Raw genomic sequence first — 25,173 nt, forward strand, 5'->3', positions numbered from 1 at the left:
AGGAAAAACAGAACAGATTGGCTGGTCAGGATGATTAGCAGAAAACTCTAGACCCACGCAGCCAATATGTACTACGTGGCCAATAGAATTGTATTCCAAAATAATTTATTTTCATTTAAACTTAAATTTCATTGGTTTAAAAAACAACAGACATAAACGGAAGACTGTCAGTACAGTTAGTTCAGCAACATGCAATCGTGTATACAATATATACAAATATACAAATGTACAAACAATTAAGTTTGAAAAATCAGACAAAAAACATGTTATCACACCAAAAAAGATACAACGTATAACATTCCAAATCAATTGCAAAGTACCAAATGCTGTTAAGAAAGGGAAGGAGGTGTAGCACCTCGTCCCAGGATGTGTTTTGTTTCAGGACCCAGAGAGTTGTAGGCTCTCGACCCAGGGGTCCAGAAACATGTCTGTTGGTGGCAGCTGGCAAGCAGCCACTTAGCCAGGACACTAGCATTAGGTTGTTTTTCAGGGGGCATCTCTAAGATGCCCTCTGAGTGGAATTTTCATTAAATCCCTCACTGGCATTAGTGTGGGTATAATGTGCTGAGAAGTTTGATACCAAAGTTCCCACTTTTCAGTAAAGCCATTATGGTGCTGTGTTCGTAATGAAAAACTCCCAGCACCGTTTACTCTTAATGGCATTACTGCACTTACAATGTCTTAAGAATTGGCTTAGACACTGTAGGGGTACAAGGCTCATTAACCTCTTCCCTCACCGCTGGTATAGTGCAAGTGCACCCAGCTAAAGGGGTGACTGATCTATGCCAGGGCAGTGGGTTGAAGACATGACACAAAGGTATGTGTGCCATGTCGACTCTTCACTTTGTTCTGCACCAAGACAAGAAGCCTGCAATGTCAGTGTGTGTTTGTAAAGGTACAGGGCCTCTGAGGGTGGCACAATAAGTGCTGGAGCCCTTAGAGACCTTCACTGGTCACAGTGCCCTTGGAACATATGATACCTTTTACAAGGGACTTATATGTGGCCAGAGAGTGCCAATTGGGTTTTGCATCAGTATTTATTTATTTATACAATTTCTAGAGCGCACTACCACCTAACAGGCATCTTGGCACTGATAGCTCTGAGACCATATCAACACAGGAGGGGAATCAATGCGCAGGCCTAGTTCTTAGGGAATAGCCAGGTTTTAAGGTTCTTTCTGAAAGTAAGCAGCTCATTGTTTTGCCGCAGTTCAAGAGGTAAAGTGTTCCACAGCCTGGCTGCAGCCACCCCAAATGTTCTGCCCCCTGCCCTAACTTTGTTGAAGCGTGGTACTTTTATTGACATTCCTCTCGAAGAGCGGAGCTCTCTGCCGGGAACGTACCACTCAAACATTTGCTGAAAGGAAGTTGGGCCTTTTCTATGCAAGGCTTTAAATACTAGACACAGAGATTTAAATGTAATTCTCTGTGTCACGGGCAGCCAGTGCAACTCCGAGAGTGCTCCAGAGGCAGAGGTCCGCCTTGACCAGCCTAATACCAATTTAGCCGCAGCAGATTGTACCCGCTGTAGCCTGTCTAGCAGGAATTTAGGGGACCCAAGGAGTAGAGCGTTAAAATAGTCTACCCGACTAAGTATGGTGCTGCATGCAATCAGGGCACAAGCTTGATGTGGTAAGAGGGGAAAAATCTTCCTCAAAGAGCGCATGATCCCCAGACAACTGCTCACCACTTTCCCCACATGCACCTCCAGGGAGAGGTTGCAATCGAAAGTGACCCCTAGGTTGCAAACTATTTTTACCGGCTGGCCAGGGTTGGGGAACTCGGCGGGCCACAGATTCGTAAGCGGCCCTTCCCTGTTCTTATGCATTTCGAAGTGCATCAGTTCAGTTTTAGCAATGTTAAATTGTAAAGAATTCTCCTTCAGCCATTGTGTCATATCTCCTAAACATCTATGAAACCCCTCTACTGAGATGGACTGCTCTCCCTCCAGGGAGAGAATGAGTTGCATATCATCAGCGTAATTGATGACTTTGATGTTATAGCGCTTGATGATCTTCAGCAGGGGTCTCACATAGACATTAAAAAGAATGGGGCTGATGGCGAAGCCCTGACGAACCCCATGTGGGACAGGAATGAAGGCAGATTGATAAGGAGGAAGGGATACTGCTTGCGGTTTCCCTGAGAGAAAGGAGTGAAACCATCTAAGGGCCACTCCAGTGACTCCCACTTCACTCAGCCGCCTCAACAAGATGTTATGGTTGACCGTGTCGAAGGCGGCAGACAGGTCCAGCAGAATCAACACTGCTGCCTGGCCCCTGTCTGCCCGCCTCCGAAGCTCATCCATAACGGTCACCAGTGCTGTCTCCGTTCCGTGGGCTGGTCTAAAACCGAACTGCTCCTCCTCTAGATGTTTGGCATGTTCAAAGTGTGCGGACAGTGTGCCACTCACTACCCGTTCAACTAATTTGCTGGGAAGGGGAGAAGGGATATAGGTCTAAAATATTTCAGACATTCAGGATCCAGGGAGGCCTTTTTTAGCAGTGGTGTTACAAGTGCCTGCTTCCACTGACTGGGAACCGCCCCTTCTGCAAGAGACTGGTTACAGATCTTACACAGCAGTGGAAAAAGTTCCACCCCGAATTCCTTCCAGTTTTTGCAAGGTAGTGGGTCCAGGGGGGAGCCTGACACCGTACAGTTTAGGGAGAGAACACAGGCCCTGGTTACCTGGTTGGCAGGAACCCAGGGCACACTCAGTCAAAGTACATCAACATTAGGCAAAAAGTAGAAGGCAACCATGCCAAAAGGGGCACTTTCCTACACCTCCTTCTTCCTTATCTCTTCCAGGTCGTCTGCTTCTTCCGGAGGGGTCCCGTGAAAGGCTCGAAGATAAGCGACGAAGAAAGAGACAGTAAGTATGTATGCCTCCCCATGAAAGGTAAGGATGGACACCTTCACCACACCGAGAGAGAGAAAAAATACAACTAAAACTAAAATAAAATGGCCCGAAAAGGAAAAATACACAAGGCTCTTCCTGATTAGAGGTTTCCTATAATGTGTTCTGCCCTTGGTGTGTTTCTTGGTGCCTTAGAGCAAACCAAGAGGTGATCGGGCTCTTTTCTTTTTATAGTGCCAGGGAGAATACTTGTATTCCTTAATACCTTAAGGGGTGCTTTCAAGTGATTGTCGCCACAATCTAAGTGTCTGTGAAGCTGGTAGGACTGCTTTGTTTCCTACATCACTATCACACCCATAGTGAACAATGACGACATGCCAGCTCATAGAATAGGCAGGAGGTCTATGTTTGTGTGGGGAACCCTGAGCTCATTAATGGTTTGTCAGGTGGTGGTCCCTTTAATACTGTTAAATCTTGACTTGGGGAAGAGGGAACCCCCTAATCCGAGACGGAAGTGTAGAGAGGTTCTTCCACTATACTGAAAGAAATTCTAGAGGGACACGTCCTCCCTATCTAATACTGACAATCAAAAAAAGTATCCCACCTTGGTATTTGATGTGTTAGGCCCTACTCTCATCAGGTGGTACACCATCCGCTCACGGGCGTGGGAAGGAAGCAATTCCTTTTTGTTAAATAACCCTCACACACTGTGTCCAACCTGTGAAGAAAACAGCCTGTTAGCTCATACAACCAAATCATGCTGCGCCCATATAGATACAAGATAGGTCCCTTTTATACACCTATGGCGATTAAGGAAGGAAAGGAAACCGTAGTGAAGGGTAAGAAATCAGATCACAACCACCCTCTCGGCCTCCTTTGACTCTCCACTTCCAATCCCCTGCATCACGTACTACCTTTGCTGCAACTCTCCTGAGTTGCAGCGGCTCATTCACGCCCTCTTTGGGTGACCACCACTGCTCGCACCACTCGTCTGGACTCCAGTCGAGTTCGGTGTCTTCTGCACTTGACTCGGGCCGGTAGGTTTCTCCAGTGTCCTCTGGGTTCTCCTGCCGTTCTCTGCCAGTCCTCTGCTCTTTGGCATCTTCCGGCTTACTTGTTTCTCTCCTCCCTCCTTCTCCAACCTGCTTCCTGTTTCCGAGGGTTTCCTTTTCTCCTCCCTCCTGTGACAGTGATTGGCTCGCTCTCTGGCTGTCCTTCTGCTCTGCCTGTGTGAAAGATGGATAGTCCTTCTTTAATGTTTTGACAGTGGTTCTTTTGTTCCTCTAGGTACTGTCGGAGTCATAGCAACTGGGAAGGGACGGAAAAAATTGAGGTGAGTCGGGGGATTTTCTGTCAGGGTCCCCTAGTAATCCCCCAAAGGAATGGATGGTGGTCACTGGAAGAACGGCTATGGCTGTCAGTATGAATTATGAGTGAATGAAGGATGCTCTGATCGAAGGATGCTCTGGTCGAAGGATGCTCTGGTCGAAGGACGCTCTGATTGAAGGATGTTCTGATGGAAGAATGCTCTGATCGAAGGTCGCTCTAATTCAAGGATGTTCTGATTGAAGGATGTTCTGATCGAAGGATGCTCTGATCGAAGGTCGCTCTAATTGAAGGGCGCTCTGATTGAAGGACACTACGATCGAAGGACGCTCTGGTCGAAGGATGCTCTGATCGAAGGACGCTCTGATCGAAGGATGCTCTGGTCGAAGGACGCTCTGGTCGAAAGACGCTCTGATCGAAGGACGATCTGATGGAAGGACGCACTGATGGAAGGACGCTCTGATTGAAGGACGTTCTGATGGAAGGATGCTCTAATCGAAGGTCGCTCTAATGGAAGGACGCTCTGATTGAAGGACACTCTGATCGAAGGACGCTGTGGTCAAAGGACGCTCTGATCGAAGGTCGCTCTAATTGAAGGACGCTCTAATTGAAGGACGCTCTGATTGAAGGACGCTATGATTTAAGGACGCTATGATCGAAGGATGCTCTGGTCGAAGGACGCTCTGGTCGAAGGAGGCTCTGATCGACGGATGCTCTGGTTGAAGGACGCTCTGGTTGAAGGACGCTCTGGTTGAAGGACGCTCTGGTTGAAGGACGCTCTGGTCAAAGGACGCTCTGATCGAAGGATGCACTGATGGAAGGACGCTCTGATGGAAGGACGCTCTGATAGAAGGACGCTCTGATTGAAGCATGCTGTGATCAAAGGATGCTCTGATCCAAGGACAGCCTGGTGGAAGGATGCTGGGATCGAAGGACGGTCTGGTCGAAGGACGCTCTGATCGAAGGATGCTCTGTTCAGGTGGTTTGGATAGATTCAGTAAGAACAAGAGAGGAGAAGGTCTTTGAATTGTTTAAGATCTGGATTCAAGAGACGTTGCGCGATTGGAATGAATGGGCTTGAGTGACGTTTTTGCAGCGCTTTCATGTATTTGATCAATTGATGGTGATAGTCTGATTTATAGAGGAAGGCTCTACCCTACTCGAGCAATAATCAAAACACTTGACTGAAAAGGATCCTGGCAAAAGTACAATGTTGACTGGCGAGTGATTATCTAATAGGGTTAACAACGGACTGTAGCAGCACAGTTACAAGCCAAAGGGGGCAAAAGGTGGGGGGGGGTTAGGAGTTGCTGACAGACTGATTCCAAACTGGAAAAGAAGAACCAAAAAGCAATCGAAAGGGCCCAGCCTCAGCACACGCAAAAATGAAACTGCATTGTTAGCTAGGAACAGGAGAATGGAGGGGAAAAGGTTACTTTGGCGTCCAAGTGGTAACTTGTTGCAGATACCACCAGGAGGGGCATTCTAAGAGAGATTACACTGTCAAGGATCCTTTACTGATTACACCCGTCATGATCAGCATAATGAGTGTCTCTCTGGCCGTGGCCAAATTGGCAATCGCAGCCGCCGGGAGCAAGAAGGAGGCTCCTGCACTGACACAATGGAATGCCCGTTTGTGGCACACCTTTTACGATGGAAAGGATAGCTGATATCTTTCGAGGTGATTTTTTAAAAAAATTCAAATTCCTCTGGGACCTCGTAGTAGCCCAACGCTTGAAGGGCCTGCCACTAGTAACTTGTCCCGCAAGTACGTGGGCGCTTCACCTATTACATTTTTTAGAATGCTGAGCGAGGCCTTCCTGCCCAGAGAGGGGTTCCCCTATAGGTCGCGTCTCCCCCATGAACCCTTCCTGGGGCCCAATATGCATGAAGTTCAAATGTCAACCTCCCTGTAACACTTTGTTTTTATTTTACTTGGTTACTTTTTTATTCTCTCCATCTCCTTTTCTTTCCATTGATGGGTGCCTGGGGATTGAGATACATCTGGGGGAAAGGACAGGGGTTTGTGGGGAAAACGTTTATTGTTTGGCACTCTACAGGATAATAGCGGTCTTTCTAGATGCCTGTGCTGCCTTTGAATTGCGTCTGCAGCCGAAAGACACTGTTCAAGACTTTAGCTGTTCGGTGGTACAATGATGAGATGGACGTTGTATATCCAGCCATTTCTTGTTCTATGTAAAATGCAATAAAGACAGTTTTTTGGGGAGAAAAAGAAAGGTGCGACCAAATAAAAGATGAAAGGAGGGTTCCGAATGAATTAACACCTGCATTTACACCAAACAAAAACAACAGCTGATGAACGCATGATGGTGCTCAGAACGCCCCATTGGGGTGCCAGTGACAACACAAGAGTACTCGATGCCTAATTTACCATGTCTGATGTTCTCTTCTTTCCCCCAGATTGTATGTCTGTACTCTTTCTCTTCTCCAGTTGCTTGTGCTTTGGCGTGGATGGCATCTGAAATGGAACAAAATACAAGAGAACTCAAAAGAGGGTAGAGGCTAGGACTCTTGAGCGTAGCCAATTACTGCTTACTGTAAGGTGACCTCTGAAGAGCATGAAAATGAAGTGTTTACCGTCCCCTCTGAATCATCACTTTCTCTACTGTCCCAAATAGCTACAGTAGGACAGTGGAACCAAAGGGTAGGACCAAGCAAGTTTTACTATTTTTATTTGAAGTTAGCATAGATATATTGCATACGTCACATTTGTGCAGCTTCCAGAAAATGGCCAATGGGCTCTGATGCATCTTGATTACAAACAGAGCCATGGTTTCCCATCTCAATGACACCCCCTCTCCAAGGGCAGTATGTCTGAGGTACTGCTGAGTTGTACAGTATAAGGCTCATGCCCAGGTCCTCCTGCCCAGATGACCAAAGTGTCCCCTTAGACAAAATGGTGACCAGCCAATTTCCCAAGAAACAAATAGCTCCCTAGCCCCACCCACCCGAAAGCCCAACATCCAACTACATTCAAGCGGCTCATGGACGGCACCACTATGCCTGAAAAGCAGAGGGGGTTTCGGTACCTTGTCACCTGCCCCCAAACCTCCATTGTGGGTAATAAAATATTCTGAGACAGCGCCACATTATAAATTTAGTGCCTCTAATTGGAAATAAATGTCGAGGGACACAGTTTACACGTACTGTACACAGCTTCAATAACCATTTGTGTAGACCAGCTAGGAGCCGACACATCGGCTAACCACAGCGACTGCAGGCAGTAACTAGTTCCACTCTATGAACTACCACAAGTGCCCGGAATAGTCAGGTCAGCACAGAAATGAAACATATTCACATGGTATCTCCACAATTCGCGTTTTGGTTAAGGTTAAATCTTGGGTACAGCGCGACCCATGTCGAGAGCGCTGAGGTCTCACATACAATCTCTCACCCACCCATCAGTGTTAACCAACAGCATGCCACCGACTCACAACCTACAAACTACACCTATTATAATCAGCATACTGTCCATGGGTAGAGTGCCAAGAGGGCTCAGTACACACAGCGAGTAGATGACATCTGGGAGAGTGGCCCGATGCTCTCAAGTACATTCACCCAAACCCCGTGGCGTTTGTATGGGAGGCTGGCGGCAATAGGAGGAAGGTTCTTGCCCTGACAATCTCCAATATAAGGGAATCACCCCAGGTGACAATGGCACAGACGATGGTCACTGGTGACAACATAAGTACCCTCTTGCTAGGGTTAAGACAAAGATCAACGACAAAAGGGCCATCAACGATGTCCGGGTACAAGGGAAACAGGTGTTGGATGCATTTTAGACAATATTCTGATTGCACCAGGGTCCTAGACCTAGGTGGCTTTGGACCACATCAGCTATGCTTATCAAGGCACAGGATGCACCTCAATCTCAGAAGGAGACAGTGATCACCCCTGATTTGCAAGGATAGAAAATGGTAGTTTGTGGCCCGGGGTTGGAGTCTGAGAAGTCATACGATATGGCGTTTATGCTCCAGATGGCGAGGAGGGTGCACCCCCTTGGATTGAAGGATTCTCCTGGGAGGAATTCTGTCAGGCACAAGTTGAGTGGCCTACACTTATTGGACTTCAGAAGAAAGCCCATGGTCAGGTTGCCAAGGGAGTGCTTGGGACAGGGAACTCACTGCTATGAACTGAGCCCGTAAATCCTGTGCCAAGAACTAGCAAGAGCAAGTAGTTCCTTGAGTGCACAGGAATTTCTCATTGTCACTTGCAAATGAAGTCACGTTAGTCTGGCGCTTGGGCATCAAGAAAACCCAGGATGGGTCAACCTTTCTGTTTTATTGGTCAGGAATTCACTGCGACACAGAGGTGTTCTGTGGGACTTGTTCATCTTGCCAATGGAGTGGTTAGTCAGGAGGTTAGACCACAGCAAATTGGTGCCATTACCTGCAGCAGGTGTGCCATTTGAAAGGTCAATAATTGTCATAGTTAGTCTCTTTGACCAACCCGCCCCGTATCAACAACAAGTACATCTCAACAGTGATGGATCCTGCCACTATGTACCCATACCCTTTACCTCTGAGGATTGACACTCGAAAGGTAGTTGCGAGGGCACTTCTAGGGATAGTTGAATTAGCCAGAATTCCTACGGCAGTAATTTTCGACAAAGAAAGGAATTTCATATCCTCGCCCATGGGAGAGATGTGGGATCAGGCTGGCATCACCTACAACTTCTTCATGACATACAGCCTGCAGACCAATGGGGTGGGGGAATGCTTTAAGAACTGCAGATTACCTATTTCCACCAAGAATCACATCAGGATCATATAGACCGGTTAAAACCTTTAGCCCAGGACACAATACTCCAGGTAAAACCTCCATATCAGACAACAATCCTTTAGTTAAGGCCCCTACCCAGGATGCAGTACTCCAGTTAAAACACATGGGGGCAGATTTACAAGCCCCATGCACCACTTTTGCGTCACTTTTCCCATTTTAAAAATGACGCAAAAGTGGAGCAAGGGGCTTGTAAATCTGCCCCCTGCCCGGGATACAGTACCCCAATTAGGGCCACCAGTCCAGGACACAATATCTCATGACATTCAGTCCAGGACAGAATACCCCATTAAAAGTCTCTATCAAAGGACAAAATATTCGCATTAAGGCTCCTGTCTGGGACCCAATACCCTTATTGTAGTAGTTCCCAAACTGAGGGTCGGAACCCTCTGGTGGGTCGCCAGCCGATTTTTGGTGGGTCACGAAAGTCATGTTCTATATGTATAATGTAAGTTTGTGCACCAGTGCAAAAGTGGTGAACAATGTTCAGTCCAGTATTAAAACAAAACTCTTGCAAGTATTCCCAAGCAAGACTCTAGGTGTTGTGTTTTAGCTTCACAAAGCCATTTCAACAGAGAATGTGCTGACTGTACACAATGATACACAACCATAACACGTGTTTGCCTTTCACACATAAATTGAGAAATATGGATATGATCTAACAGCCAGAGCTATCGGTGTTGGATCTGGGAAACAGGTTCAAGTCCCAACGTTGGATCATCATCCTTTGATGCTGAGAGAATCACTTAATCTCCAGAATTTATAATAAAATGAATCTGACTTTGTGTAATGTAAGCTGATGATCAATGAAAGCGCTCCACTGCCCTCGGGCCATGTTTGCTCTCTCTCTCTCTCTCTCTCTCTCTCTCTCTCTCTCTCTCTCTCTCTCTCTCTCTCTCTCTCTCTCTCTCTCTCTCTCTCTCTCTCTCTCTCTATATCTATATATATATATATATATATATATATATATATATATATATACATATCTATATATATATATATAAATACCAAAGCCCTGGCGCTCAGGTGGGCACACGACGTTGTCCTGCACTAAACAGTGTTCTCTGCCTCGTTGCAGCTCGTTATCAGTCCTCCTCAATTCTTACATGCTCGACGCATTTCGAGGCAATCGCGCCTCTTCTTCATGAGCTAAACATCAAGGCACAGTCATTGCATCACCTATTTGTTCTTTATTTCTTCAATCAAATGGAACCACCTTTTGTGGGCATGACTCTGTTAGTATCCTGTCGTATTGCATACTGGTATTTGCAGTTTTTTAGGTGAGTTTGTAGTGCTTTACCTTAGTAGGGTCAGTGTCTTTCTGTTTTATTCAAGCTTGTCAGAGGCGCGATTGCCTCGAAACGCGTCAAGCATGTAAGAATTGAGGAGGACTGATAACAAGCTGTGACGAGGCAGAGAACACTGCTTAGTGCAGGACAACGTTGTGTGCCCGCCTGAGCGCCAGGGCTTTGGTATTAATATATATATATATATATATATATATATATATATATATATATATATATATATATATATATATATATATAGTGCACATTAAAAGAACTTTATTCAAATTCCAGCGAGTGCTCTCCTTTTCTACGGATAACCCGGAACCAGTTTGCCGCTATGTATTCTGATGTAGCGGTTTACCCCCGCTGGTGATGGCACCCGGGACGTGCGGTGCAGTGGCGGTGACTGTTCGGTGCAATTTCTACTTAAATCTAAAATTTCATCACTCAGTCATTTTGCTTATTTGTGCAGTATTTTTCTAATTTGGTAAGGGATTTAAATATTTTGCCATTTTTAATCTATTACTGTTTTGGTGCTGAAGAAATACTTTCCACATGGCTCTAAGTTAGTCTGTCTGCTGTGTGCCATAGATACTAGGGGGTTGAGCTCATGTTAATTTAGTGACTTTAATGGTTCACCTTGACAAGAGATTATTCCTCGAAGTAGGCAGTCGCGTTCAACAAAGTTCAAAGAAGGAAGGAAGGGATAGATAGACGTTCTTTGACAAAGCCGGAGAGTGGCCTGTTGTGGGACACAGGTCGCCCAAGAGAAGATAAGTGAGACTGAAGGTGCAGGAGTTGCCCCATCACTGACGGCTACCTTTCGATATTTAGTCCCTCGATATTCTTGTACTACTCTAAGCCGGGTCTCGATATTCAGAAGTACAATTCTTGTCAGGAGATGTGATGTGCCACCTGCGTAACCAACACCCGTGCATCATGAAAATCAAGGCGTGATGTCACCAGGAGTTGGGGCTCACATGGACGTTGTCCAAACTAGCAATCGAGTGTCTCGTGAGGGGGCGGGGGAATCGCGCGGGGGGAAGGTGTTAATTTAATTAATAATTAAAAAAAAATTAAACCTACCTTTTCGCCACCCAGGTCCGCATCTTCAGGAAGCAGGCAGCCTCCCTCCACTAAGCCAATCACAACGCTCCAGTGCATCGTTGTGATTGGTTGGGCCGCCGCCTAAGAAGTGGCTTACGGGGAGGCCATGTCCTCCACGTAGGCTGCTTTGCAGCCTGGATGGAGACCTATAGGGTGCACATGACTGGTTTGCCCGGCCCCAGAGGGCTGACCAAACAGTCAGCGCCCTCAGCAGTGGGCACACCACTCCTCCCCTGACCTAGAGCAGACCCGCCCACCTACCCAACCAAACCCTTCAGCTTTTTCGCAGTGCGAGAAGCAGAAGCATATAATGGTAGTTTTACAGTTTTATGTTTCTGCTTCTCTCCTGTGAGAAAGCAGTGAGGCGACGCTCCTCCACCCTAGTGGAGAAGCCGCCCCTGCTTGCTGGTTCTTATCCCTAGTGCCCTTGACGTGACCCATCTGTTCTCCAGTCACCACCTGAAAGAACTAACATGGGTTATTTTGGTGACACAACTTCCTTTTGTGGACTGTGCATCCAAGGTGCTATTAGCTGGTATGTTCAAGGCATTGCATGTTCCCTGCTCTGTAAGTGGCTTCATTAATGTCCCCATGCATGTCCCGCTTGACCACAAGTACTCACCGGACCCGTGTGCACGCTGGCCGACGGCTGCATTTCAACCTCTCGTTCGATGATGTCGTAGGTGTCAGCTGAGTTGTGTTCCAAGGCCTGGAATAAAGAGTCAACAAAAGCAAATGAGCATCATGCAACACAGGTCTAGAAGAAGGAAGGGGCAGGGGAGTGTGTGATGACAGGACTAGCAAGGTAGACTCAAGGTCAGATGAGCCAAGAGCAGTCCACAGACTAAACTCTGACCATCTGGCAATCAGTGCTGTAGCTAGGGGGCAGTGGGCACTATGGCGGCTAAAACAAGGCTTGCCCCCCCCCCCCCACTCTACTACTGCACAATAAAAGACATCCATTACTAGGGTGCAGAGGGCCCTTAACAAGGCTGTGTCCCTGGTGCCACTGCACCTGCTGCACTAATGATAGCCATGCACCTGCTGGGAAGAAACGGTCTCTGAACAGGTGTTGTCCTGGTACCTGCCCCACTCCGCCGGGGTTCAATTCAGGATCTAACAACGCCCATCAGCTAGTAGTGCTCCACTCAGAAGTGACCCCTTTGACCTTTAACCAATCACCATCATTGGTCCATTCAAGATACCTGATCACAGAATATACCCCTATATTTCCTGAGATCATTTACAAACATGTTGTGCTACAAACATACTTAACAATTATAGCGTAGTCCTTGGATCTAAGTACACCTGAGGGTGCCATGCCCACTCCATTCCTGCTGAGTGCTACACAGTAGGGGGCAGAGGAGACCTCATGACCATCATGCTGGGACTCCTGGAGAGTCCTCAGTCACCAAACTGCCTGGGAAGGAGAAATGAGTTCAAAATCTATCTAAATGACATTCCTCTCGTCAAAAGAGATGACAGCCAATCAGAGCTGAGTTTGGCTACTTATCATTAGAAGTTTTTAGTCGATGCTGTCCTGAGCCAACAATGTGACTGGGACCTCTGTTGGAGATGCCCACACATGGCAGCGACGAGCCAGGTGTTTTACCGATTGTTTCTGAGCACATTGTGTGTTGTCAAAGCATGTCTTAAGATCACATACATCAGCACCTTTGATAGCAGCACCTTTATTAATGTATTGCCAAAACGTGCCAGCTTAGCTTTGGGGTCTGTGCTTGCAAATGTCGATTCAACCCCCCCCTTTGATTATTCGCTGAGTATTTCCAGATGGTCACGGGGGCCTGGCTGGATTACACAAGCGCCCGCTGCTCGGCCACTGACAAGCGCCTGATTTACAGACTGGAGACTCCATGCTATGTTCCACCTCTTTCCAGTCCTATCATATCTCTTTGAACATCCAGTTTGGATGTATGTCATTACTACGCAGGCTTTTACAACGCATGCCTTTACCACGCAAGTCGTTACAACGACTTGCGTTGGGGGGGCGCTTGATAGTGAATAGTTTAATTTACTATTCCAACTCCAGTCCCCGTGGATAGTAGGGAAGGTTTTGGATAGTAAATTAAACCATTCCCTATCCTACAGCACCCCCCAGCGCAAGTCGTTGTAACGACTTGCGTTGTAAAAGTTGCGTGGTAAAGGTAGTGCGTGGTAAAAGTTGCGTTGTAAACGCTGTTCCCCTCCAGTTTGGGCTGGAATCTGGCTCTTGGTTACAACTGTGGTCCATACATTTCTCAAAGGAGCCACTCAGGTTCTTAAATGTCTACAGTGCCACGGTCTCTGTACCGCATTCGCTTGCACGTTTTCCACGACTCTTCCTGCATTGACGTCATGGTCAGAGGTTCTCATTTTAGTTGGTACACTCAGAAAGACCGCCCTACCCTGATGGATGAATGGAATGCCATGGGTTATGGTAACTATAAACATCTGTTCTTCTGTTCTTCCAATCTAGATGGCCAAGGGGTGAACGTGGCCTTTACAAACAAGTTATGTTTTGTCCCCTTTGCAACAAATTATATCTTCTTACAATATAAATGATGCCCTTCAGTTATCAATGTGATTGTAATTACTCGAATATAGTACTTACGACAACTGAACGGGCACCCTAAATACTCTCCAATCTTCCTCCTTCTAACAACTCTCTGCAGATATAACTGTTAAAACTCACCAAGAACTAGCGGGAAAATGCAATTTGCGAATCCTCTTTGGACACCTTTTCCGCAGGACCCCCACCGCTAGCGGCTTCACCTTCTTCGCTGCGATGGATCAATGGATGCTACTGAGTGCCCACTTGGCTGCAGTTCATGCTGCCAGAGCAGTTAACCTTATTGTAACTCAAAAATGCAATCACTTCCACTTGTGACAGAGACCACAAGACTCTCCAGGGACCTGAAGAAGACCCCCGGATCTAACATTCTGCATCCAACCTTAGAAGGATTAGCAAATAGGTTACTTTCAGTCGAATCGTAGTCATGATTCCTAAGCACACTCGACTCCCAGGCTACCGGTCTGCTTCAGAGCGCGTAGTAACCCAGAGACCCTAATCTTCGGGCACTGGCTTCTGGGTTCCACTCTCATGGAGGAGCCGAAACGTGTCATGACCCACCAGCAGCCGTCGTCAATGTAGTTCACAAGCTGCTGAGCACCCTTGCCACGGTGTGGGAACCTGCAGTGACTTGTTCCGATGACAACACCCGGTTTGTGTATCATTCAATTCTCATTCCATTTCCTCATATCACTTCCTTGTGGTCTGCAGTTTCACTATAGATCCGCGCCTCGCTCGTCATTTCATTGCATGTCATAATATGAAGAAATATATATTCTATGGATATTATGTTTGGAAGAGGGTATTAGTAGGGGAAGTGTCTTTCTTGATGTCCCTTTTCATGCCCTTTACACAGTAAGTAAAGAATTGTGGGCATCTTACGCCGTCAGAGACAGTTTGGATTATTTGCATTATAATAACCTGATTGTAGCCAAATTAGAAAAGTGATATTTAGCCAGTCAAACAGTGTTTTCTCATTGCCCCATACCTGTTTTTGCTCATGCTTGCTTTAATTTTGTTGTTGCATTTTTATCTTTTTACAGGGACACCATGTTTTCTTTCTATTTTGCACAGTAACCACCTTCTCTGAGGTTTGCCCCAGGCTCAGGCCAAGCTACCAAGGTGAGCCACAGTTTCTTTCTCTGACTCCAGCTCACCTGTGTGGACTGGACTCTGGGACCGACCCACAGGGCTACTTCTTGCAGAGACACATTCGGGGATTCCTGCTGTAAGTGTGGGGCCTGGTACTCTTACATTCACAGATTAGTGGCCACCGGAGGTGGACAGGGGTGCACAGGTGACAGCAATAGAAAGCGCCCAAAAACAGTGTTTACATCTGTGGACCAAAGTCGCTTTTCATCTTTCCTTTTTCAGAAAGTACTGAAGTGGTGCAAATGGCTGTGTTCACCTCCGGCTCCGTGCAGGCCACTGACCACTGATGGCGGACAGTCGCTGGGGCCTGAAACGGTGACACTACGGCTGCTGGCTGCGGCACTCACCGTGTAGGTGGGATCCATAGAGCTGCACCCCGAGACTGCCTCCTCCCGCCTTCCATCTGCCTGGGGGGCTACCTGGTGGGCTACCTGGCGGGTTCTCACACCGGACCAGGTGGGGTACCCCTGTGTGGAAACACAAACCAGAAAGAAATACACAGCATGAGAGGTTCCGCTGTGCTTGATGAAGTATCATTTAATGAATGCACAAAGAATACATGGATCAATGAAATTTAGCATTTGCAAACGTCACACTGTCGGTCTCTGAATAGATAGAAATGTACAACTGAAGGGCGTCTGGCTCCTAACCACCAACCGTACATTCTGCGCAACCTGGCCAGGGGCCTGGGCCATGCTGTGGTAAGAGCGGTCAATAGAATACAATACAGTGCCTGGCCAAAAACACGGGCTATGCTGTGGTACGAGGAACCAATGCAATACAGTGCCTGGCCGGTGGCCTGAGACATGCTGTGGTACGAGCAATCAATGTAATACAGTGCCTGTCCAAGGAACCTGAGCCATGCTGTGTTACGAGCAATCAATGCAATACAGTGCCTGGCCAGGGGCCTGAGCCATGCTGTGTTACGAGCAATCAATGCAATACAGTGCCTGCCAGGGGCCTGAGACATGATGTGGTACGAGCAATCAATACAATACAGTGCCTGCCCAGGGACCCGAGCCATGCTGTGTTACGAGCAATCAATGCAATACAGTGCCTGGCCAGGGGCCTGAGACATGATGTGGTACGAGCAATCAATGCAATACAGTGCCTGCCCAGGGACCCGAGCCATGATGTGGTACGAGCAATCAATGCAATACAGTGCCTGCCCAGGGACCCGAGCCATGATGTGGTACGAGCAATCAATGCAATACAGTGCCTGCCCAGGGACCCGAGCCATGCTGTGTTACGAGCAATCAATGCAATACAGTGCCTGGCAAGGGGCCTGAGACATGATGTGGTACGAGCCAGTGCTTAATTTGTAAAATATGAAGTCCAGGTGCTCAAATGTTTGTCGGAGACCACACCCACTTTCCCCAGCTCCACCCACTTCCTCCCCTGGCTCCACCCACATACTCTATCGGCTCCACCCATATCCTCAACTGGCACTGCTGAAAGTCAGATGTAATACCCGATCTGAATTTCAACAAAGGATCCTTCCTCCAAGTAAGGTTTTGATAGTAGGTTCCCCTGCCCCGTGAACATTTTGAAAAAGATTAAATCAAAAGCGCATTTACAGCACAGTTTTGCAATAAATTAGCTAAAATGGCTAATGCATTGAAAAGGGACACGTACTGTAGTATGTCATTTTTAACAGAGTCTAATTGTGAGGCATGAGACAATTGTGGGCAAACATACTCTGCAGGTTCTCAGGGTGCACTAACAAAGTCTTTTTGCTTTAGGGTTTAGAATATTCAGCAATTCTGTAGAAGTAGATTCCCTTTAAGGGTCTAATCTTATTAATAGCATCACCCACCACAGATGCAGTCACACATAATCTTGTTTTTCTGATCTGTTTGAGTGCTCAGTTGTGTCTAATGTTACAGTTCAAGTTGTGAAGGGTAAGTAAGGCACAGGGCCCTGATTAGTAGAGAGACAACACTTTTCTTGTCATTTGGAAGTGCAGGAGTCTATTGCAGGCTTGGTACACTGCACAGTCTGACTGGCACAGATTGTCAATGCTAATCATGGCTCAAGGAAAAGAAGCAACACGCAGACTTTCAAATATTCAATGATTGATGGTGAGGGGTTTCCTTGGGACAAATTGCTCCTCATAAGTCCTCTGAAAGGATGTTGGTATTGGGGACAACTTTCCCTGTATTGGAATTGCTGTATTGGTTTGTAGGATACCGGTTGTGTAATTGGTACAGGGAAAGAGTCAGTGACACAGTGACATATCCTGCTAATTCTGTCCCTCCATTACCAGGCTTTCAGTGCTATCGCGTGTTTGGCAGTGATGAATATGAGACAGAAAAGGTGGCATGATATGCAATGAGTGGTAGGAAATGTCAAGTAAAACTATAAGAGGAGATTGAGAATACAGAGTGAGCAAAGATGAACTATATCGGAGAACATAGCAGTGATAGGAGAGGTGGGCTTTGATGGGCGAAGGGGACAATGATAGGAGAAGGATACAGAAGAGGAGAAGTGGACAGTGACAGGCAGAGGTGAGGTGAATAATGGTATCAGAGAGATTGGGAGATTAGGGGCAGTGACATAAAGAAGTGTTTAGTCACAGTAAGAGCCGGTAAAGTGGCTGGAGAGGTAGATAGTGTTGGAATAGGGACAGGTTTGGGAGTTTTGGGGGTGTCATGGGGTGTATGTAACAGGAGGTGTACCATGACACTAAATGACGCAGTGGCTGATTTGTCCATGAGGTGCATTTGGCAGGAGGGAGAATGGGAAACATAAAGAGGAGAACATAAAGAAAACAGCAGTGAATCAAGAGGAAGGACGCAGTCCAGTGCTTGGAATGCCGCACTACTATCCGAACTGTGCAAACAATAAATGTCCTCTCCTTTCACACCATCCACATTTCCAAACATTTTATCCTGTCCCGTGCATAGATTAAAGATGAGAGGGGCCCAAAGCAAAAACTTTTCAGTGGCAGATCAACAGTACTTTAAAAAAAAAATACACAACAGCACCCCTCCCTCGTTTTGCCTCGAGTTCTTCATGCCAAGTCTGGGCATCGCTCATAGAACAACTCTGGGCAGTGTACAATGCAAAATGCTCACCAAGAGCAACCTATGGGGAAGGTGTTTGCAATTATATACATTTAATGGTACTCCATTGTCAGGAAAAACAGTCCCTTCACCATACTAGCCCTGTTGCTGCTGGGTATTGTATCTCTCTGTGGTGCAAACCCACAGCAACGTTAAACTGACAAGCCCTGTCTAAGTATCCTTATTTGCCTAATAGTCACAGATTTTGGTTAATTGTAAAAGGAATGCATGCTCTTGTAAATGATCCGTTCTTACAGCTCCCCGGGATATTTGGAAAAATTAGGAACAGTTGGCAAAACAGAAATTTATACAATGATGCAATATTAATTGGAAACCAATATAATTCTCTACGCCTTCGTTTATAGCATAGTTGCCTCTGAAAACTAGTGCAGGGGTTGATCCTTATTTAGGATGAGTAAAAAACCTTAATAATGTTACTTTTCATAAGACTAAGATTGTATGTCATCCATCAGATGGAATCATTTCCCATGGGTAGCCATTGTTGTCCTATTAGAAGGTTACAATGCAAACTTACATGCGCAGTTTTCTTTTTACATTTTACTTACCCCTGGATAAGCACAGTAGTGTTCCTTTGTCAAGAGGTGTGAAATTTAGAAGCTGTAGTAGACATGAATTATTGTATCTTTTCAAGCTCAGAAGTCTACTGATGGTGTGTGGATATATGTTTGGTATCAGCAGTGACGCATAATAACTCTTCCAGATGTAGTTAGATTATGTGTTTTGAGTAAATGCCGAGCATAGTGAAATATGTACATGAGGTTTGTGTGCTCAACAAATGAAATTAAAAAAGTGAAATATCAGTTTTTCAGTTTTACTGCCAAATTATGTTTATTTTTGCAGCAAACCAAAATAAAAATATCAGTTGAAGTTTCTGTGACTTTTTTTCATTGTGTTCAGTGATATTTTCAAGTGTTTTTATAAGTACAAATCAGGACAAATTATTTTTGATCTAATTTGACATCCAACATGTGTGCTGGAGTTGGAATTTATTCTGAAATATTCGAGCGTGTTTGACTTGTGGTTAAGAGTACTGAACATAGAGATTAATGCACTTTTACTTGCAGGATGTGATGATCTTATAAACTGGCTTGATAGTGCATTAAAACGTTTCCATACAAATTTTAATGGAGAATTTTGTTTTTTTAAATAATGCCAATTTATGGTGTACTCAGTTTATTGCAATAATTCCATTAGACAAAGCATCATTTGGAGAAAAAAGTAGATTGTTTAAAGATTCAAATTATGTAAAAGAACAAAAGCGTTAAGCAGTATTGTTTGTGGGTACAGGGAGGGCTCATTACTCATGGGAATGTGGGAGCTCCTAGAGATTTATTGCAGGTGGCACCCGTGATGGAGCCATTGGTGCAGAACGGTTATTTTGGGCTTACTATTAGATTTCTTGTTTACATCACTGGGCCCCCTCTTTAAAAGAAGAGAAGCGATGCTGAATGGTGGCACACATATTTGTTTTTGGTTAAGGCTCATTAAAAAAGCGCCAAGCGGAATGGATATGATGTGTCCTCAGCATGTGGCACACTTGACAAGCAGGAGCTAGTGGCAAGGATCACACTCTTACATGTGAGACAACGGGGTAGGGCCTGTCTCAGTTTCTGACTGCACAAATAACCTGAGCTACGAGGCTTAATACAGGAAAGTAGTAAACTTACATTTCAACACGTCATCCGAATACACAACCATCACATCCTGCCATTTTGAATACTGGGGATAACAGGTACTAAAATACCGAATCCGAAAGACGTGTAACAGGGCCAGTTGAATAGGGATCAAACAGAAACAAGCATTGGAAATGCAATAGGTCTCGCACCATTAGAGTTAGTGCTTTTAGAATTGTTTATGGTTTTTTTTTGTAAATGTTTAGCATTTTTGTTTCCTGTAGCCAATGCTAAAGTATTACAAATAAAAAAAGCCATAAACATTTCTAAAAGCTCTAACTGAAATGGTCTGAGAACTATTGCACTGTGTGAGGGTGAGGGTGAGTGTGAGTGAGGGTGAGTGTGAGTGAGGGTGAGGGGTTGAGGGTGAGGGTGAGTGAGGGTGAGTGAGGGTGAGTGAGGGTGAGGGGTTGAGGGTGAGGTGTTGAGGGTGAGTGAGGGTGAGGGGTTGAGGGTGAGTGAGGGTGAGGGTGAGTGAGGTTGAGGGGTTGAGGGTGAGTGAGGATGAGTGAGAGTGAGGGTGAGTGAGGGGTTGAGGGTGAGGGGTTGAGGGTGAGTGAGGGGTTGAGGGTGAGTGAGGGTGAGGGGTTGAGGGGGAGGGGTCGAGGGGGAGGGGTTGAGGGTGAGTGAGGGTGAGTGAGTGAGAGTGAGGGGTTGAGGGTGAGTGAGTGAGGGTGAGGGGTTGAGGGTGGGTGAGTGAGGGTGAGGGTTTGAGGGTGAGGGGTTGAGGGTGAGTGAGTGAGGGTGAGGGGTTGAGGGTGAGGGGTTGGCGATTCTAAGGTGGCCCCTTACTGCAAAACTGGTTGCGGAAATCCTGGTGCATGAGCTCGACTGCTGCTGGGGCGCATTGGTGCTGTTACAAGGGTGTAAGTGCAGCAAAATCACCCGATTGAGCGCTGGGCGCTGCGCATCTAAAATGACGGCAGCGCACTGAGGGGGAGACTTCCACCGGCTGCGGCAACGGGAGATGTGCACTCTGTTTGTGAGCGGCTGGGAGGCGATTCGGCGTGCAGACTCACAGCGGAAAACTGCGGAGGCGGCAGTCCTGGGGGAGAAGTCTGGAGGGCGAGATCGCCTTAACCTTCCTGTGGTGCACTACGCTCCCAAGATGGCAGTTATGGGATGCGGGCGGAGGCCTGATGCCGGCGAAGGTGAGAGGCAGACCGAGGCGGTGAGGCGAGGAGGTGCTGAATGCTGGAGTGGCCGCTGGGACACGCACCTTGCGCCCTGACCTACAGCATTGAGAGGTGAGGTGGCAGCGCTGTACCGATTCTGCTACGCAGCAACAATGGTGTGGAGGCACCGAGGACGGAGGCTGACTGGTGGCTGTGAGGCGTGAGACTGCTGACCGGCGCTGGGTGCTGGTTGAGGAAATCGCAGGCGGCGCAAGATTAACTGAGACACGCCGTCTGACTCTCTGAGGCTCCTTACTGCAGAGCAATACTTGTGGGAAAATAGAAGTGTTTCCCTTTCATAACGGACTTGCTGGGGCTGTATGGCAGAGGGGGAGAGACCACGAAGGCTATGGCGGAGGGAAGAGAGGGGAGGGGGGAGGAGAAATGCGACACGGCGGGAAGGGGAGGGGGCGGAGCGGGTAAAATAAACAACCAAACAAGACGGAGGGAAGAGAGGGGAGGGGGGAGGAGAAATGCGACACGGCGGGAAGGGGAGGGACAACCAAACAAGACGGAGGGAAGAGAGGGGAGGGGGGAGGAGAAATGCGACACGGCGGGAAGGGGAGGGGGCGGAGCGGGTAAACCAAGACGGACGTGCACGCGCCTTTAAGCTCAATGCGCATGCGCATTGAGCTTAAAAGTCACGGGCACTGCAAGGAATCGCCACGATTCCTTGCAAGTTGGGGAAAGAGTGGATAAGTCCCAATACTCTCGCTTGCTCGATGCGCATGCGCATCGACAGGCGAGACCTAAAACACCAATAGTTCAGATGCAAGTCAACATATAGACAGAAAGAGTTAAGGGCCCTGCCCTGCCCTTCCAGCCTCCCGGGCTGGGGCACTGCACGTGATGCACAGCGCCAGAGGCATGATTGCTAACTTGGAGCCTCGGACTCGGTTTATACCAAGTCTGTTGGTAACCACGCACAAGAAATAACAGCATAGGTTTTATTACTTACTGAGTTACTTAGGCACTGGCACTTCCTCTATAGAAGAGACCTGCTCCTGCACACTGCAGCACCACATGCTGGATGCCCTGGGCGTTGTGCTGAACCGTAGGGCGGTGATTTGTGCAGTATGTGAATGCCTCATGCAGTACATGAATGCCGTGGAATTTTGAAAAGCATTACGCACGCTGCCGCAGCCCCTACCCCACAGAGCCTAATGCAGCCCAATCAGTGGCCTGCCCACCGGAAAGACAAAACTGACGGCAAACTGGCGTGCAATTATTATCAGCTTAGCAGCAGAAGCATTAATCACCGGGGCATCGGGAGTAAGAACTGTGATGTTTAAGCAACACTACGGACATTTATACTTACTGCGACACAGGACGTGCAGTTCAGTCATCGATGTGAGATGGCAGTGGCACATAGGTGTAGACCCGGCCCTAATAAATAAGTGCCGGTGCTAAGCACCGGAAAGCACCGGCACAAATTAAGCACTGGTACGAGCAATCAATACAATACAGTGCCTGCCCAGGGACCTGAGCCATGCTGTGTTACGAGCAATCAATGCAATACAGTGCCTGGCCAGGGGCCTGAGACATGATGTGGTACGAGCAATCAATACAATACAGTGCCTGCCCAGGGACCTGAGCCATGCTGTGTTACGAGCAATCAATGCAATACAGTGCCTGGCCAAGGACCGGAGGCATGCTGTGGTTTGAGCAATCAATGCAATACAGTGCCTGGCCAGGGGCCTGAGGCATGCTGTGGTACAAGCACTCAATGCAAAACAGTGCCTGGCCAGGGGCCTGAGGCACTCTGTGGTACGAGGAACCAATACAATACAGTGTCTGGTGAGGGGCCCGAGGCATGCTGTTGTACGAGCAGTCAGTGCAATACAGTGCCTGGTCAAGGACCAGAGGCATAATGTGGTACGAGCAATCAATACAATACAGTGCCTGGCCAAGGACCGGAGGCATGCTGTGGTTTGAGCAATCAATGCAATACAGTGCCTGGCCAATGACACGAGGCATGCTGTGGTTTGAGCAATCAGTACAATACTGTGCCTGGCCAATGACACGAGGCATGCTGTGGTTTGAGCAATCAGTACAATACTGTGCCTGGCCAGGGACATGAAACATGGTCTGGTAAGAGCAATTAATGCAATACAAAATGCAATCAATACAGTAATGGCTAGCCACCAGCCCCCACCGCCACTTCACTATCAGAAGCTGATATTCTGCGATCAATCAACTCTTGATTTATAAATGTTAGTCCAAAGGCCTGAGACATGCTGCAGTAAGAGAAATCATTGTAATACTGTGCTTGGTCAAGGACCTGAGGCATGCTGTGGTACGAGCAATCAATGCAATACTGTGCCTGGTGAGGGATCTGAGGCATGCTGCGGTATGAGCAATCAAAACAGTACAGTGCCTAGCCAAGGGCCTGAGGCATGCTGTGGTGCAAGCAATCAATGCAATACAGTGCCTGGCCAAGGACCGGAGGCATGCTGTGGTTTGAGCAATCAATGCAATACAGTGCCTGGCCAGGGCCTGAGGCATGCTGTGGTATTAGGAACCAATACAATACAGTGTCTGGTGAGGGGCCCGAGGCATGCTGTTGCACGAGCAGTCAATGTAATACAGTGCCTGGTCAAGGACCTGAGGCATGTTGTGGTATGAGCTATCTCAATACAATACAGTGCCTGGCCAAGGGCCTGAGGCATAATGTGGTACGAGCAATCAATACAATACAGTGCCTGCCTAGGTACCTGAGGCATGCTGTGGTACAATCAATCAATGCAATACAGTGCCTGGCCAAGGACCGGAGGCATGCTGTGGTTTGAGCAATCAATGCAATACAGTGCCTGGCCAATGACACGAGGCATGCTGTGGTTTGAGAAATCAGTACAATACTGTGCCTGGCCAGGGACATGAAACATGGTCTGGTAAGAGCAATTAATACAATATAAAATGCAATCAATACAGTAATGGCTAGCCACCAGCCCCCACCGCCACTTCACTATCAGAAGCTGATATTCTGCGATCGATCAACTCTTGATTTATAAATGTTAGTCCAAAGGCCTGAGACATGCTGCAGTAAGAGAAATCAATGTAATACCGTGCTTGGTCAAGGACCTGAGGCATTTTTTTAATGATTATTTATTTATTTAACTGAGTTTTATATAGAGCGAACTTGCCCCGGTATCGGGTATCGGCGTGCTGTACATAGCACCAGTTGCGTTACATGAGGACACATTCATTCTTTGTTAGGCACGGGGAGATGAAGTGATTTGCCCAGAATCAATCAACCATGTGGCTGTGCCCAACCTTGGGGTGTGTGGAACGCTGACCCTCAGCAAGTAGAGGCCCAGTGATTCTCTAGATCTCCTCCCACGTTGGTGAGCGAGCACCCCCTCTTGAAGATGGCGGCATGGTCGCCGGACAGAAGCCTCACACATACTCCGGAAGGGGTCTGGGTGCAGGTTGTAGGGCTGACTCCTCTGCATGATTGAATCTCTGCTCCGTTGAGACTACTCACTTCTCTCTTCTTGGGTGACTCCTTGGATACCAGAGTGAAGTCCAGTCAGGGAGGCCACCCACGGGTGGCTCATGTGTGGTGACCAGCCTCAAGGAAGTCAAGCTCACCCTCAGACTGTCCATGGGGACTTCCTCTGATTTGTTCTGTTGGGGTTCGTGGAGTGGAACTTTCATGAGTCAAGAGTTGTTTCGTGGCACCTTCTGGTTTTCGCCTGTGGTCACTATGTTGCCTCTTAAGTCCTGGATGACACAGGGTCTCTACTGGAACTTTCCCCTGGGGCGTCAGTCTCTGATAATGGCACGATCTCCTTCATGCACCTGGGTATCTTCGCGAGTGCGATAGTGTGTGCTCTGGCACCTTTGCTGCTTGATGTCCAGCGATGCGTGCTGCCACGTAGGTCTCATAGGGAAACTGTCCTTTGTTTGTTGCTGGAACAGCAAAGCAATAAAAGCGTGCAGGGCGGTTCTGTTCTACATTATTTTGTATATTCATAGATTTGGTGCAGGTACCACTCAAGGTCTTCCGCTTGGTCTATATTGATCCTGAGCATTTTGTTCAGTGTCCTCATAAATCTCTCTACCTCTCTGTTGGCCTGTGGTCACCACGGTGTAACTTTCCTGTGGCAGATTCAGAAGGACTCCAACTTGAGCCCTTAAAA

The 25,173-nt window shown here is 47.3% G+C and overlaps 1 protein-coding gene across 2 annotated transcripts in view; it reads right to left on the reverse strand.

Moving 5' to 3' along the window:
• NFAM1 (NFAT activating protein with ITAM motif 1) overlaps window positions 1-25,173 on the reverse strand; it is a 74,378-nt gene that overhangs the window by 6,594 nt on the left and 42,611 nt on the right. For both annotated transcript variants that reach the window (XM_086946213.1, XM_086946214.1), the window contains 3 exons: window positions 15,445-15,564; window positions 11,999-12,085; window positions 6,573-6,659 (listed from right to left, as the gene is read on the reverse strand). In XM_086946213.1, coding sequence (XP_086802339.1) covers window positions 6,573-6,659; window positions 11,999-12,085; window positions 15,445-15,564 — 294 coding nt within the window. The remainder of the gene's footprint in view (window positions 1-6,572; window positions 6,660-11,998; window positions 12,086-15,444; window positions 15,565-25,173) is intronic.

Source organism: Lissotriton vulgaris, chromosome 12 (genome assembly GCF_964263255.1).
Source record: "Lissotriton vulgaris chromosome 12, aLisVul1.2, whole genome shotgun sequence".
Classification (NCBI taxonomy): Eukaryota; Metazoa; Chordata; class Amphibia; order Caudata; family Salamandridae; genus Lissotriton; species Lissotriton vulgaris.